Source organism: Taeniopygia guttata, chromosome 37 (assembly GCF_048771995.1).
Source record: "Taeniopygia guttata chromosome 37, bTaeGut7.mat, whole genome shotgun sequence".
Taxonomy (NCBI): Eukaryota; Metazoa; Chordata; class Aves; order Passeriformes; family Estrildidae; genus Taeniopygia; species Taeniopygia guttata.
Genome location: NC_133062.1, coordinates 3,375,906 through 3,390,546, shown reverse-complemented (window position 1 = coordinate 3,390,546; position 14,641 = coordinate 3,375,906). Strand labels below are relative to the sequence as shown.

The 14,641-nt window shown below is 52.7% G+C and overlaps 1 protein-coding gene and 1 pseudogene across 1 annotated transcript; one reads left to right on the top strand and one right to left on the bottom strand.

Moving 5' to 3' along the window:
- LOC116807532 (uncharacterized) overlaps positions 1-14,641 on the bottom strand; it is a 1,256,502-nt pseudogene that overhangs the window by 1,105,328 nt on the left and 136,533 nt on the right.
- On the top strand, positions 6,797-13,663 carry LOC140681513 (hydrocephalus-inducing protein-like). The gene is made up of 7 exons (XM_072921406.1): positions 6,797-6,801; positions 7,879-7,946; positions 9,158-9,380; positions 10,941-11,103; positions 11,595-11,693; positions 12,405-12,608; positions 13,598-13,663. The coding sequence occupies exons 1-7, from the start codon at positions 6,797-6,799 to the stop codon at positions 13,661-13,663; spliced, it is 828 nt and encodes a 275-aa protein (XP_072777507.1).

Below are 14,641 nucleotides of genomic sequence, written 5' to 3'. Positions count from 1 at the left end.
AACATCCTTAAACAGCTCACCCTCTTTCCAAAGGTGATACACCCTCTTTTTTTCCCTTAGTTCCTTCAGAAGGTCCCTGCCCATGCAGGCTGGTTGTCTTCCCTGCCAGCTTGTCTTTCAGCACACAAGGACAGTCTGCTCCTGTGCCTTCAAGACTTCTTTCTAGAAGTGTGTCCATCCTTCCTGGACCCCTTTGTTTTTAAGGGCTGTTTCCCAGGGTTCTTGCCAAATCAGCCTCTTGAACAGGCCAAATCTGCCCTCCAGAAGTCCAGAGTGAAAGTTTTGTCAATGCCCCTCCTTGTTTCACTGAATATTGAGAACTCTTCTTATTTCACAGTCACTGTACCCCAGACAGTGGTGAAGAGATGAAGTTCATTTAGTTATTAGGGAATTTCCTGGTGATATCCTGTACCTGGGCCCCAGCGAGGCACAGACTTCCCTGTGGAATGGATCCAGTCAATCTACAGGGCCCTCAGCTCCCCTTAGAAGGGAGTCACCTACTACCACTACCCACTACCCTTTTTTTCTTAATTCTTGAGGCTGTGATCTGTCTGACAGACCAAGTGCAGCTGGGAGACTCTCCAGGCAGAATTTTTTCTTTCGTGTCATCTGCCAGACCCTCTGGAGTCAGGCCTCATACCTGTTCTGTCAGGACACCTGGGAAGGTGATGGGAGTCAGGATGGAATTTTATTGCCTCCCCAGGAGAGACCCATTTCCATTCCCCACTGTGTCCTAGGTCTCCTCCTTCTGCCTGATCCCAAGAAGGGCAGAGCTCCTCTGACTCCTGCTCAGCTTCTCTCAGGGTTGGAGGGGTGTAACTCCACCAGTTTATTTCTGTGTCACTCTCCCTAATGCTCCTCAGCCTTTCCACTTCTTCCTTAAGCTCTGCCACTGGGCAGAGCAGATCCTTCAGCTGCTCACACCACACGCAGGTGTCTTCTGCACTTCCTCTGCCATTAACACCAGGCTCAGACCCTCCCTGCAGCCAGGGGCCTGGACAGCTGTGCCCTTCCTGAGGGGGTCTCTTTGAGTTAGTGCACTCCTGCTAGCAGCAGCAGCAATGGCTTTTCAGCATTTCTAAACCATCGCTGGGGAAAAACCCAAAAACATAAAGAAGAAAGAAAGAAAAAAAGAAAGGCAAGCACCTCACAACCAGCAAAAAGACACAACCCTCTGCACAAGGAAGGTGGGTGGCTGCACCTTTTGTGATCAGGCTGCTTGTGCGAGCTGCCACGCAAAACCTGAAAAACTGCCGGGCCAAAACTGCTCAGACAAAACTGCTGGGCCAAAACTGCTGGGCCAAAACTGCTGGGCCAAAACTGCTGGGCCAAAACTGCCGGGCCAAAACTGCCGGGCCAAAACTGCTGGGCCAAAACTGCTCAGACAAAACTGCTGGGCCAAAACTGCTGGGCCAAAACTGCCGGGCCAAAACTGCCGGGCCAAAACTGCTGGGCCAAAACTGCTCAGACAAAACTGCTGGGCCAAAACTGCCGGGCCAAAACTGCTGGGCCAAAACTGCCGGGCCAAAACTGCTGGGCCAAAACTGCTGAGCCAAAACTGCTGGGCCAAAACTGTTGGGCCAAAACTGCCGGGCCAAAACTGCTGGGCCAAAACTGCTGGGCCAAAACTGCTGAACCAAAACTGCTGGGCCAAAACTGCTGGGCCAAAACTGCCGTGGCAAGCCCCTGGTTGCTGAGGGCCAGGTCGCTTGCAGTCCCCAGAGTAATTTTAAATTGCCTGCAAAGGACCAGGAGATTGACCCTTGCCCACCTGAATGGCTTTAGTGCCCTGGGCTTCTTGGTTTTCCACTGTTCTCCATCTCCTTACTCAGCATCTGACTTCCATACAAGCTCTGTGTGTTAACAAAAACCCCATTACCTTCTCTGGCTACTTCCCTGGGCTCTCTATTTCCATTTCTTCCCTACTCCCCTGCCTCAGCCTGGACCCCAGGTGATCTGCTTTGCCCTCAGAAGCAACTAGGTTTCCCCAAAGTAAACTTCAACCTGGTTGGGGTTTTGTGGGTTTTTTCCAATTACATTTGTTTTCATGCCAGTTTGTGTCCTAGACTGCCACCAGGACATTTTGTTCTTCCTTATTCCAGTCTTAGGCATGGTTGTAGCTCCAAGGCCACTGTCCTGCTGTCAGAGCAGCTTTTGAGATCTCAGAGCTGAGAGGACTTTTTAATGAGAGGACACAGTGCAGGATCCTTTCCCTCTCAGGACATTCTACTACCATGCACTGGGATGGGACCCAAAAAGCTCTGGGTCATGAAAAGGCCTCTCCAGGAGTTTGCTGTCTCCCTCCTGCACAACAAAGTCCCCTCACCTCTCAGAGCTTCTGTTTTCATGCATAAAACCTTGAATATCACTGAAGGGGTGTGGTGCCTGAATTTATCAATTTCCTTTGGAAGTGCTGTGGGATGCTCTTGTGAAAGGCAGAGTAGGGATCAGGGCAGGTCCAAAATGGCAGAAACAAAGAGTGATGCTGGTAACACGTAGCTGCAGCCCAGCTTCGTCTCCCCTTCCCAGGGAAGTCCTGCTCCATGATCTTTATCTGCCTCCCCTGAGCAGCTCAGTGGTAGGAAAGTCCACTTGAAGTGCCTGGTCGGTTCTCCCTCAGTTTTGGCAGAGGCTTTGAGCCAGGAAGTTCTCTCTGGCTTTGGAAACATGTCCTGAGCTTGCAGGTGTGGAGTAAAACGACCTGCTGTGCCAGTGAACAGCAAGTTATCCTCTGATCCATGTGGGACCCCATGGCCTGGGGTCAGCCCTTGCTGGGGAGCTGCTGCTGCTCCTCCCCAGGTGCTTTGCCCTCCTGCACTCACACTTCCCTCTGCAAATATGTGGCTTATTAAACGATCTGCTGGCCTCGTCTCTCCTGTGGCTGCAGGCAGTGTCGTTTTCTGCGGCCGTGGTCAGAGAAGTCGCAGGAAAACTTAACGGAGGAGGAAACATCAGAGTCAGAGATGGGCTCTTGTGAAGATCACACTGCCCGCCTGAGCAACACGGTCCTGGCAGAGATAGCAAAGGTGCAACAAGACCCCATGCTGTTCTCCGATGACATTTTTTTCATTGAGCCAGTGGTAAGTGATAGCTGAGAACCTCATTTTCCTCCTTCCCCTCTTCCTCTTCCTCCTCCTCCTCCCCCACCTCTCCCTCCTCCCACCCAGATGCGGTCACTGGCAGATCCTCAGCTGGCCCGATGTGCTGGGAGGGAGGACATGGAGTTTTGGTGCAGCTGCAGAGCTCCCTGCTGGAAGCATTTCTGCCCTGCAGGCTCAGGGCAGGGCTGGGAGCCTGACAAAGCCGAGCTCTGCTGCCAGGGCTCGAGCTCAAGGGTGCTCTGTGCTGTCCTGCAGTGTCCACAGGGAGCAGTTCTTGTAGGCAGGGGCTCAGCAGAGGGTGTTGGAGCTCTGCCAGTTCACATAGTGACCTCAAGCTTGCCATGGTTAATCATAGAAATGCCCATCCCCACCTGTAACCACGCCTTGCACTATTTCTGAGTGTCCCTTCCAGTGTCCTCTGAGAGCTTGGACACAAGGGTGGAAGGTTGAAATGGACCTTTTGAGTTCTCCTGCACACAGGGACAGAAAACCTTTTCCTTTTCTGTTTGTGCAAGCAAACCCCCACATCCTCCCATCAGCCAGAGCCCTGGTTCTGAGTACTGAAGATGTGAGAGATGATGAGTGCCTGGTGTCTGCACAGTGCAAAATCCCTTCTCATCTTGGAGTAAACCCCAGAATAATCCCCACTGCTGCTTTCTTTCAACACAGGTTAAATTAATATTTTTATTTCCAAGGAAGGGGTTCATGTTCTCTTCTTGTGAGAGCCATGAGTGCACAGTGGCAGTTGCATCCCGCTGTAGCTGACAGCAGCATGATGTGACCAAGGGCTTGTGTCAGAGCAGTAGGAACATTGTGGAGAGTGGGAGCTGATCAGCTGAGCACTGAGAGCTTCCAGCAGTGTGCTGAGCTGGGTTTGGAGTGTTTCCTTGGGCTCCTTGTGTTGTTCACTCATCACTATGCTCTAAACTAAGGCTTGCAGGACTGTGGCTGAAAGTAAGAAATGTGAAGTTTGAAGATAAATGTTTTGCTGTCTCTTTCTGTTTTAGGAGGGAGAAATTGGGCCGAATAGTTCGGCTGAAATCAAGGTGACCTTCAAACCCACAGAGGCACTGGAGTACCGAAGTGTGGCTTACTGCAACATCTCAGGTCCAGCTCCTTTCCCCTGCTTCTCTCAGCCTCAGTGCAGCCATGGTGCAAGCCTGAGCCCACTGGGCTCCCCTGTAACTGCTGGGAAGAGTCCCTGGCCAGCAGGGCAGTGCTGGCACATCCCCACTGGCCCTGCAGCTTCCAGGGAGTCTCCTGTGCAAGGCCAGGGCTCAGAATCCTGTGTCTGGGCTCCTGAACCCAGAACAATCCAGGCAGTGCAGGGAGAGGTTTTCCTGCCATGGCTTTGCCAGCATTTCCTCAAAGGCCAAAGAGCTGCAGAGCACAACAGCTTTAGTGAACAAGCACTGAACCCTCTAGGCCACTGACCTCCAGGATGGGTCCATTTGACACAGATCCATCATCAGGGGGTAGGAGCTGAGTTAGAATTGGGCTCCCTGACCCTGGATCACTCCCCCTGCCCAGACACCACCAGACCAGAGTGGCTGAGCCCCGCTGAGCCCAGGGTGTTTGTAGAAGGAGCACCCTTGGCCAGCACCTGCCTCTGTCCCTGTGTGGGAATTGTCACCTTGCAGCTCAGTCTGTGGAAGTAGAACACAATGCTGAGTGCCAGAAGTTGAGGATTTTGGCAACAAAGCCGTGTGCTACTGGGCCAGGTAGTTTGGCAATTGCCAAACTCTGTATGAGCTTTGTGCCTGCACTGAATGGATTTCAGAGCTCCTCTAAGTGCATGGGAAGGACACCACAGAATTATAGGAAGGTCAGGATGGAATGGACCTTAAAGGCCTCTGGGCAGGGACACCTCCCACTAGATCAGGGAGCTCCAAGCCCATCCAGCCTGGCTTTGAACACTTTCAGGGCTGGAACCTCCACAACGCCCCTGGGGAACCTGCTCCAGTGCCTCACCACCCTCACAGTAAAAGATTCCTTCCTAATATGGAACCTAAATTTCCTTTCTTTCAATTTATACCCGTTACTGCTTGGCCTGCCACTACAGGACATCAGAGGTGTTTGAAACTCAGCAGACTGGTGGCTAAGATTGGCAACCAGCCCAAGGAATGGGTTAGAAATTGCAAGTCAGCCCCAAGGGATATCTCCTGAGGGAACAGAAGGGTCCATATCTTCTCCTGCAGCATCAGGAGCTGGTGGCATCCAGCTCAGAGTCAGGGACTCTCACTGAGGCAGCCTGGAAACTGCAGTGTAACAGAGGGAATTATTGTACTGAAATGGACATCTCTCCCCAGGCTGTGAGAGCAGGCTGCCCCTGTGCCTCAGAGGGCACGGCAGAGGACCCCTGGTTGTACTGAACTGTCGCACACTGAACCTGGGGAACGTTTCTGTCAACACCCCCCACGTTCGTGAGGTGAGCAGCAGGACTTGGGATGGATCCTGATGGCTCCTGAGGCAGCAGCAAACCTGGTGGTGACTTACTAAAATATGAATATCGATCTAATATCGATATCCAACTGAGATGGACAAAAATTCTCCAACAGTGTAAAGTTAGAAAGTGCATGTTTATTGCATCATTAGACAATAACTCATGAGAAGGGAAGATTCCACATGTATTTGCATTTTGCTTTCTTGCTGCTGCAGGTGCAGCTGGTTAACCTAGGAGCTATTGATGCTCCCTTCACCTATATCTCCTCACATGCAAACGTGGGCTTCTGCTTCAAGTTTGCACCCAAGGAAGGCATCATTGCACCAGGCGGGACCCAGACGATCCAGGTCTCCTTCGGTGCCACCGTGCTGGGGACATTTGAGGAAGAATTCCAGTTCAGTGTGGCTGGATCTCCTAGGCCTGCAATCCTGACTATCAAGTAAGGACTGTGGGAGCTTGGTGGGCACATCTGTGGCTGTCTCTGGGACATCTCCCTCATTTTGGGGCTGAGCAGAGAAAAAAGGTTTTTCCTGAGGTTTTGATCTCTGCTTTGATCCTGGAGTTGCCTTAGTGTGAGGATGCCTCCTGGCCTGTGTGGGTACCTGGGAGCTGGCACCATCCTCCCTGCAGGGATCTCCCTCTGCCTTGGGCCATGGCAGGCAGTGGGATGGATCAGCTTTGGGCAGTAGCTGCTCTGGGATGTCCCCCTGAACAGCCAGCAAGGCCCCCAGGGCTTTGGAGGTGGCCCAGCCTGGGTGATTCTGCACCAGCAGCAGTGTTTGTAAAAATTCCCATTAATAATCCATCCCAGCTGGGCAGCAGCAGCCTCACCTCACCTCTCACAGCCATGCTGTGGGGCACGAGCCGTGCTCTCAGCTCCTGTGCAGAGAGTGCCCTGGGAGCTCCTTTCCACAGCCAGGAGAGGGCTGATGTGGGACACAGGGAAGTGTGCAGCAGGAACTGTCCCAAGGACAGGGGTGTCATCCCGTGGGCTGGTGCCATGGCAAGAGAGAATCCTGGCCCAGCAGAAGGGAGAAGGGCTGAAAACAGGGGAGGCAGAGCTCATTCCTCAGCACCGCAGCAGCATGAGGGCTTGTCCCTGCTAGCCTGAGCCATGTGCTGCTAGGATCGTGTAGGGTCAGCAGGAGAGCTGATGCTGGCTGCTCTGGAGCTGTGGAGCTGGGAGCTGCTGTTGGGAGGCACTGGGTCAAGGCAGTGAAGGAATGAAAGCAAACTGCAGTCGATTATACCAATGAGGTAAGGGAGATGGGTTAAAAAGAACAAGAAAGTTACTACTTAGCAAGAGAAAAGTTGTGAGTAGGTCTGCCCATAGTAGAGAAACAAGTATGCTGGCTTTGTTTTTAGAGGAAAAGTGCTGTTTTTTTACTTTGGAAATCAAGAGGGAACATTTCACCATCAAATAATTGTTTCTGCTCTGTCCCTCCCCCAAAATGCTCATGGGATGTTATTGCATAAGCAGCTTTGTCCTTGAGCAAGGGCAGGTGTCTCTTGTTGGGAGGTGTAGAGCAGAGCCAGTGGCAGTCCTGGGAATACAACAGAAGGCACAGCTGGTCCTTGATTTTTAACCAAAAGGCAGAGTGGGCATCGATTGGCATCAGCCATGAAATAAACTCATGATGTTGTGCAGCTTCAAGTGCTGATTTCAGTGGATGTTGTGGCTTTTGGAGCCTGTCTGCTGAGTTTAAGGACAGGTGAGGTGGTGTGCTAGATTCAGGACACCCCTGTTTGGTTGTTTAAGCTATTGCTGTTGGCTGTGCCAGCTGGTGCACTGGTGACAAGCTGGTCCTTTCCTCCAGGATTCATCTGTCCACTGTGTAGAACTGTTGCTGCTCTTTTCAGAGGGTGTTTGGGGCTCCCTTGGCTTCATGTCTCAAAACTCTGTAATGATTGTGTGGGTCAAAATCTCCTGAGAAAGCTCCTCCATGGGAGCAGCAGTTGCAGCTAGGGAGTAGCAAAGCAGGAACAGTTACAGAAGTTTGTGGGGACACCTTTATGTCCACCACGTTACAGATGGGGAAACTGAGGCACAGAGTCATGTCTGGGTGTGTGTTCAGGGTCCTTCATGGGACCACCAGCAACCAGGGGGCTTTTCCTGCCTGCCCTGTGCCCAAAGCCCCATCAGTGGCTGTTGGCCGCTGGCCACTTGGCTTTAGCTGCCTCCTGTCCGCAGGGGCACTGTGCTGAGCACGTGGCGGGGTGTTGATTTCAAACCTGCCGTGACACCAGGTTTTACACCCCCGAGCCACGACAGCCAGACCTCTGCTTTAATTCCCTTTAACCAAGCCATCTCCTCCTCTGTCCTCGCCACGGCAGGGGCAGTGTCACCGGACCGACTTCACTCTCGGACACCATTAAGCTCAACTTGGAGGACATCTCCTCTGGTGAGTGTTCCCTGGGCTGGGACACAGCGTGGGGGATCTGTGCCTTCCAAAACGGAGCACTGGAACATAAAAGCATCCCTCAGTCATGGTCTGCCACAGCAGCCTCTTCAGGGTGTGAACTCCAGGGCTGCCGGGTGTGAGATTGAATAGAACCAATAGAATAGAAAGACAGTATTTTTGCCACTGTGAGATCAAATAGAACCAAGGAAAAAAAAGTCAGTATTTTCTGGTGTCCCTGTCCTGGTTTAAAAGGCAGATGTCTGCCAAGGGAGGCGGGAATCTTCCTGGAATGGAAAGATGACCCCTTCCCTCCAAATTATTATACCTTTGAAATTACGGGGCTTCCAGGCAAAAATATGGGAAAGGGAATAACAATTCTTTACTGGAATATATTGGCACAAACAACAACACAGTAACAGAAGTTTCCACGGGAGGGAGGGAGGGAGGAAGGGAGGAGGGGAGGAAGGGAGGAAGGGAGGAAGGGAGGAAGGAAGGAAGGAAGGAAGGAAGGAAGGAAGGAAGGAAGGAAGGGAGGAAGGGAGGAAGGGAGGAAGGGAGGAAGGGAGGAAGGGAGGAAGGGAGGAAGGGAGGAAGGGAGGAAGGGAGGAAGGGAGGAAGGGAGGAAGGAAGGAAGGAAGGAAGGAAGGAAGGAAGGAAGGAAGGAAGGAAGGAAGGAAGGAAGGAAGCTTTCTTGAGCTACTTCTTCCCCACCCTTATCAATGCTGAGGCACTTGTTAAGTTGCCTTTTGAATAAATGAAACAAGAAAGGCAACAGTAATCACAGTGACCAGAATGGGTGTGAACTCATGTCACTCACTGTTTATGTATTTTGAATACAATGGGAGGGTTGGCAGACTTAACAGGGAATTTTGCAGCTTGAATTTTCAGAGTAAATGCTCGGTCTGGGTGCACACTCGTCCCTGAGAGATAACTGGTGCTGGTTTGAGGCGGGCGAGGGAGCTCCTCCCCATCAGAGAGAGAGAAGCTTGCAGTGTTCAGCAGGGCTAGGAGTGGGCATTTTCAAGGCTGCAGTCTGGAATCAGTGTCAAAGGGAACTAAGTGACAATTAATTCCTCGTGCAGCTTCTCAGTGAGCTGTAGCTCAAATAATAAAGAACTAAACTCCAATCACACTTTCATCCTTCCAGGATATTCACACCAGGAGTCATGCCATGATTGGTGCCTAAATGGACATTTGTGTCCTTTTCCTAGGCTCTCCCAACACCAAGACCTGTTGCCTCACTGACACCTCCCCGGTGTTCCAAGACGGCCTTTGGAGAAAAAACTGCTTCCCAAACCTGCAAATCCAGCCCAGCACGCTGGAGTTCGTGGGTGGCACTGAAGAAGTGCGCTCTCTGGAGATGACCAACTGCAGCCCTCTTCTCGCCAAGTACCACTGGTCACTCTGTTCGGACAGCCAGGCGGACAAGCTGGGGTATGTGCACCTTTGCCCTCTCCTTGGAGCTCTTCTTCCTGGTGCCCTGTTTGTACTTGGCAGAGAACAAAGCTGTTGGCCTAGGATCTGACAGACTGCTTCTGGCTTTCCTTGTTCAAATAACACTGACCAGCTGTGGTCAGCCTGGATGCTCCGAGAAAAGGTTTTCCACCAATTTGGTGCTGCCTAGCCCCCATAGGGGTTTCCCCTGGGAAGGAAAGCTGGGGTGAAAGCTGCTTTCTCAGACCTCTGTGGCCTGAGGCAATGTCACCTTGATGAAGGGCTCCTAGTGCCAGCTGCACAGTGCTGCTGGAGCCCCTTCTGGCCCCTCTGCTTTGGGATGGGTCCTCTCTTCAGGAGCTGCTTTCTGCTCCTTGCCTTCCTCCCTTGTACTGTGCTGCAGGATGCCCAGAAAGTCCCAACACCAGAGAAAAGCTACCTGGTGCCTGGGCTGATGCTGAATGTCTGTTAGCTTCCCTTTTCTTCTTTGCTGAGACAACTCCTTTAGTGCCAGGATGATTTCCCTCCCAGGGGTCAGCTTTCAGCAGACACCTTGGATCTTCACTCCCTTTTTTTGTGACCCGTTACTCGTTTTGACTTTTCCCCTGCAACATGTCCCTGGTGGGTTTTGTCCTGTTTGACAGCAGGACTTGTTCATCACATCATCTCATATCCCTGCCTCCCTCAGAGTTTCTGCTTTGGAGTGAAAAATGTCGTTGTCTGGGCAACTGGGAAGTTGCTTCAAACCATTCATGAAAACTAAAGACAGTGGAATAGATGATTAGGGATCTTTTGGGGGTTATGATGAGACTGCCCCTCACCCAGAAATTAAACCCAGCCTTAGGTAGCAAGCTACAAAGCTAAAGGCAGTGATTCCTTGGGGAGCAGGTCATTACAGGCCCTGAATGCCTGTCTGGGGATGGAGCATCCAGGTCGTGTTTGACTGTGTGGGGAGCACTTGCAGCTCAGCAGGGTGACAGGCAGGCACGGCTCGACTGTGTCCCTCGCGTGGCATTAGAAACACAAGCAGAGTTACCCTAGGCACCTGCTTCAATTTAAAATGGGGAATGTGACCTGAGTCACCTGGGAGTGTTGGAAAATATCAACCAACCCCCCCCAACACTGTCAGGGAATCATTCCTGATAAATACCTGGTGGAGCTGCAGAGGTTCTGGCACTGGGCACTGGGGTTTGCTGGGCTGGCTCCTCACTGGCCGGGTCTGCCCCTCGGTGCCTCAAACCCCACCTTTCTGCTTGCCTTCTGTGTCTTTCCCTCTCCCACTTCTTGCATCTCCACAAGCTGTTAATCCCTGTCCTCTGTAGGTGCTCAATGCAAGCAGTTGCAGCTGCTGCACTGCTGCTGCCTGGGCGTCATCCCTGGGCTGCCTTTAGAACAGACCTGCTCCAGCCTGGATTGGGAAGGGCTGGATCAGACCATTTCTCAGTTCAGCACTCCAGCACCCACCCAGGGGCTGCATCCTGAGCAGGAGCTGCTCGTGCAGGTGTCCCTCCCTCCTCCCTCCCACTGCAGGTCCCTGTTCACATTCCTGTTGTTTTCCAGGTATAAGCTTAACCCACCTAAATTCAAACCCCAACCACCAAAGGAGCAGAGAACCTCCCGTTTGGATTGCTCAGCATACAGAAGGAGATTCAGGATTAGAAAGGAGGAGGTAGACAGTGCCCTGAAAGAAGCACGGGATTTTGCCCAATCTTTAGGAACAGAGGTAGATTGTTTTTGTACACACACTGCTTGTGTTGTCTCCCCAGCTTGCCACTGACAAGTCACGCTCGTGCTGACCTCCCTTTTTGCTGCCCTGCTGTCCTGTGCCCCTGTGGGTTGGGCAGCAGGGCCCGTGGCTGGGTATGGGGTGCGTGGGAGGGAGAAACAGGAGAGTTTTCCTTGGAGAAGCTCACTCAGATCCTACAGACCTGTGCTGAGTGTGGGATTTTTGGGCCTGGTTTTCCTCACAATATAAGATGTGACTTTTATCTGCATCATCATGGTAAGAGCTCCAGCTTCCGTCCCAGAGCAAGCTGTGATGAGTCCTGATCTCCATGTACCCTTTTCCCAGCCCAGCCAGACTACCTGTTTCCAGGTGTCTGCTCTCACCCGAGAGCTGGTATTGCACTGGTGGCCCTGAAGTTATCTTACAAACTGAGATTTTGCAAAGTGGCTGTCTCTTCCTCCTGGCATAGAAAATGGCTTGTTTTTCAGGTGCCACCACAAACTCCTGGACCCCCTCACCTGCCACTGGAGCTGGCAGGAATCACGTCCTCCGTGGATGCACCTCACACTCCCCTCGAAGCGGAGGAGGTAAGAGGGAATCTGTCTCACTTGCCCATTGCCAGCGTGGCAAGCAGGGCTGTAGCTCCCAGTCCCACTGGTGGCCCCCAGCACTGCCCACAGAGGGGCCTCACGTCCCTCCAGGCCCATACAAAGTGCTGCTGAACCAACTGGGTGTTGGCGGGGCCGTGCAGGACATGCTGTAGGGCTGCCCAAGGACGCTGTGCAGCACCTATGGAGGGCATTGCTCCCCCTGGACCCAGTCAGGTGGTCCATAGGAAATTTTTGCAGGAGCTTTTGCTGTAGCACCTGGAGAAAGCAGGCTACAAATCAGAGAGAGGGGCGAAAAGCCTCAGGAGTAAGATGAGCGGGGCGGCTGGAGTCCTTCCCTGAGCTCCCTGAGCTCCATGAGCTCTCACTCTGAGTCTCCTCCTTTTCTAAAAGCAGTAAGAAATGCTTTTTAAAGGCATGTTGTGCATCAGAGAGAATTTCTACTGCCAGAAGACATCCCAGTTCACTTTAATGTAGTGTATTAATTAGCGCATTGATCCGTGAGTATGGGAGAAGATTTTCCCCATGGTCCCTCCACTGGTCAGTGGCATGGATGCAGAATGAGGTTAGGGTGATTTTGGCTGTGTTTGGGAAATAGGCCCCTCCAGGTCCAGCTGCACTTTGTTCCAAGATGCTCTTCTGCACCCATTTCCATGCTCAACACCTCAATCTCTCCTGTCCTCCATCCAGGCTTTCAGTATCCTGCCGCTGTCAGGTGTGCTGCAGCCAGGAGAGAGCCAGCAGGTCTCCTTCACCTTCTCTGGCCGCCGTGACATCCTCGGCAGCGTGAAGGCGCTGTGCTGTGTGGAGGGAGGCCCCACCTACGAGGTGGAGCTGATCAGCTCACGCCTCAGCTACTCCCTGAGCTGCTGGGAGATCAACTGTGGCCCTCAGGTACCACACACAGCCCCTGGCACGGCTCCTTGCCCTGGAACCACGGCCAGCGGGTTCCTGCCCACCTCAGCCCAGGGCTCCCTCCCCTCCCCAGCCCCTTTGTTGGCTCTGGGGCTTGGAAGTACAACCTTTGAGGGACACATCTGGCATCCAACCTGGTTTAAAATAGCCATCTCCAGAAATGTAGGGAGTGCCTCTTTTTCTGGGTACCTGAGACTGCCTCCTGGGGCAGGCAGGGTCCCAGTGGGGATGCCCTGGGGGTCATGTCCCTGAGGCATCCCTCTGCTGATCCACGCCTAAAGCCTGACCTCCAAGGAGATGCTCGTCTAGAGCTCCTGCTTAATCCACAAATAATCAAGGGAAGAAGTTGCGCTTCCAGTCGCTAGAGTTGGAGAGACTGTCCTAGAATAATCCCCTCTTTCCAGCTGAAAGCCCACGGATATTTCCAGCTGCTGGCCCTGTCTGTGTTGCCCTGTGTGACTCCCTTGTTGCATGTGTGTTGCTTGACAATAGTTGCATGCCTTTTCTCCTGGAATGCCTCAGTGCTGTCTCTGTTTCTCCTGGCTGTTGGTGACCCCTCAGAGTGCAGAGGGCCTGTGTCCCCCGGTTCATTTATTGCTGGCCCTCACAGGGTTGTTACCACACCTCTGTGTGCTGCCAGAGCTCCCTGGTCCTGCGCAGGTGCCCTGTGCCTGGGGGTTCCCCAGGTTCCCAAGTGCCCTTATCTCCTGCCTGGTCCCTGCTCCCACGATGTGTCTGCTTCCAAGCCCAGGAGAGAGGAAGGAGATTCCCAGCAGCAGGCCTCTTAAACTTCCAGACTTTGAAATCTTTTCTTGGGCCACCCAGGACAGCAGTCTGAGCATGGCTGGGTTGCCTGGGGAAGATGCTCCTCAGGAGAAAGTGGTATCAGGAGTCCATCAGACAATATTACTGTACTATTTGCTTTATACTTCTTGGACATTTTTTTATTCCTCCTTCTTGCTTTTTAGTTTCACACTGCAAAACACAGGCGAGGTAGCTCTGGAATACTCCTGGGAGAAACCTGCAGGGAGTGAACCAGTGAAGAAGCTGAAGAAGCCATACTCAACCACTCTGATGCGTAAGAGCATTTCACTTGGTAGCTGAGGGCCCGGGGAGAAGACCCTGCCACTTCAGTTCAAAACATGAATTGCTTTTTCATCCTTGTCCATGCATCCACTTTCATCAGCACCTTCCCAGCTGCAGCTGGAGAGTTTTCTCCTTGTCCCCCTCTGCCTTTCAGCCCCTTCTGTTCTTGCTGAGCCACTTCTGCTCTGCAAAGCAGCTGAGCCAGGCTCTGGGGAGAGCCACGTGCCGGGTCAGGACTAGGAAGGGGGACACCAGGTCATCTCTTTGAGAAGTCTGAGACCGGGAAAAACAGTGGTGTAACGAGTGAGCTGCCCTGCAGCCACTGTCTATGTGCAGTTCCCCACTCCAGGGCAAACCAAAGTCACTGTCTGAAACCAACTTTCCTGCTTTGGCGCAGGAGTGTGTGCTCAGGCAGAGACCCTGCTCCCGACACTCTGTCTCCTGCTAGAATAAAGTACTTGACCAGAGATTCTCCAAGTGCATCCCAGCTCTCTTCCACCTACCTGCAGCAGGAGGCAGAGTTGCTGGGAACACAGGATTTTGTCTTTGGAAGGTATCCTCTTCCTCCCTGCAGGTCGGTTCCTCTCCTATGATACTGTAAAGCATCGCAGAAAGCTGCTGCGTCTTTTCTGGTCGGAGCAGGACCATCCTTCGGAGACACATCCTGAAGTGTGGCAGCTGCGGCGGCCTGCTGAGCAGCAGCAGGATTCTGAGCAGCAGCAGGAGCCAGATTCCAAGTGGCAGCAGGATTCTGAGCAGGAGCTGGATTCCGAGCAGGATTCCGATCAGGAGCTGGATTCTGTGCAGGAGCTGGATTCCGTGCAGGAGCTGGATTCTGTGCAGGAGCTGGATTTCGTGCAGGAGCTGGATTTTGAGCAGCAGCAGTATTCTGAGCAGGACGACTGTGTCAGCACCTCCCTAGAAGT

Coding starts and splice junctions, on each gene's coding strand:
- LOC140681513 (XM_072921406.1), top strand. Junction 7,947..9,157: donor CTTGGAGGACATCTCCTCTG/GTGAGTGTTCCC, acceptor TCCTTTTCCTAG/GCTCTCCCAACACCAAGACC. Junction 11,694..12,404: donor CTCCCCTCGAAGCGGAGGAG/GTAAGAGGGAAT, acceptor TCCTCCATCCAG/GCTTTCAGTATCCTGCCGCT.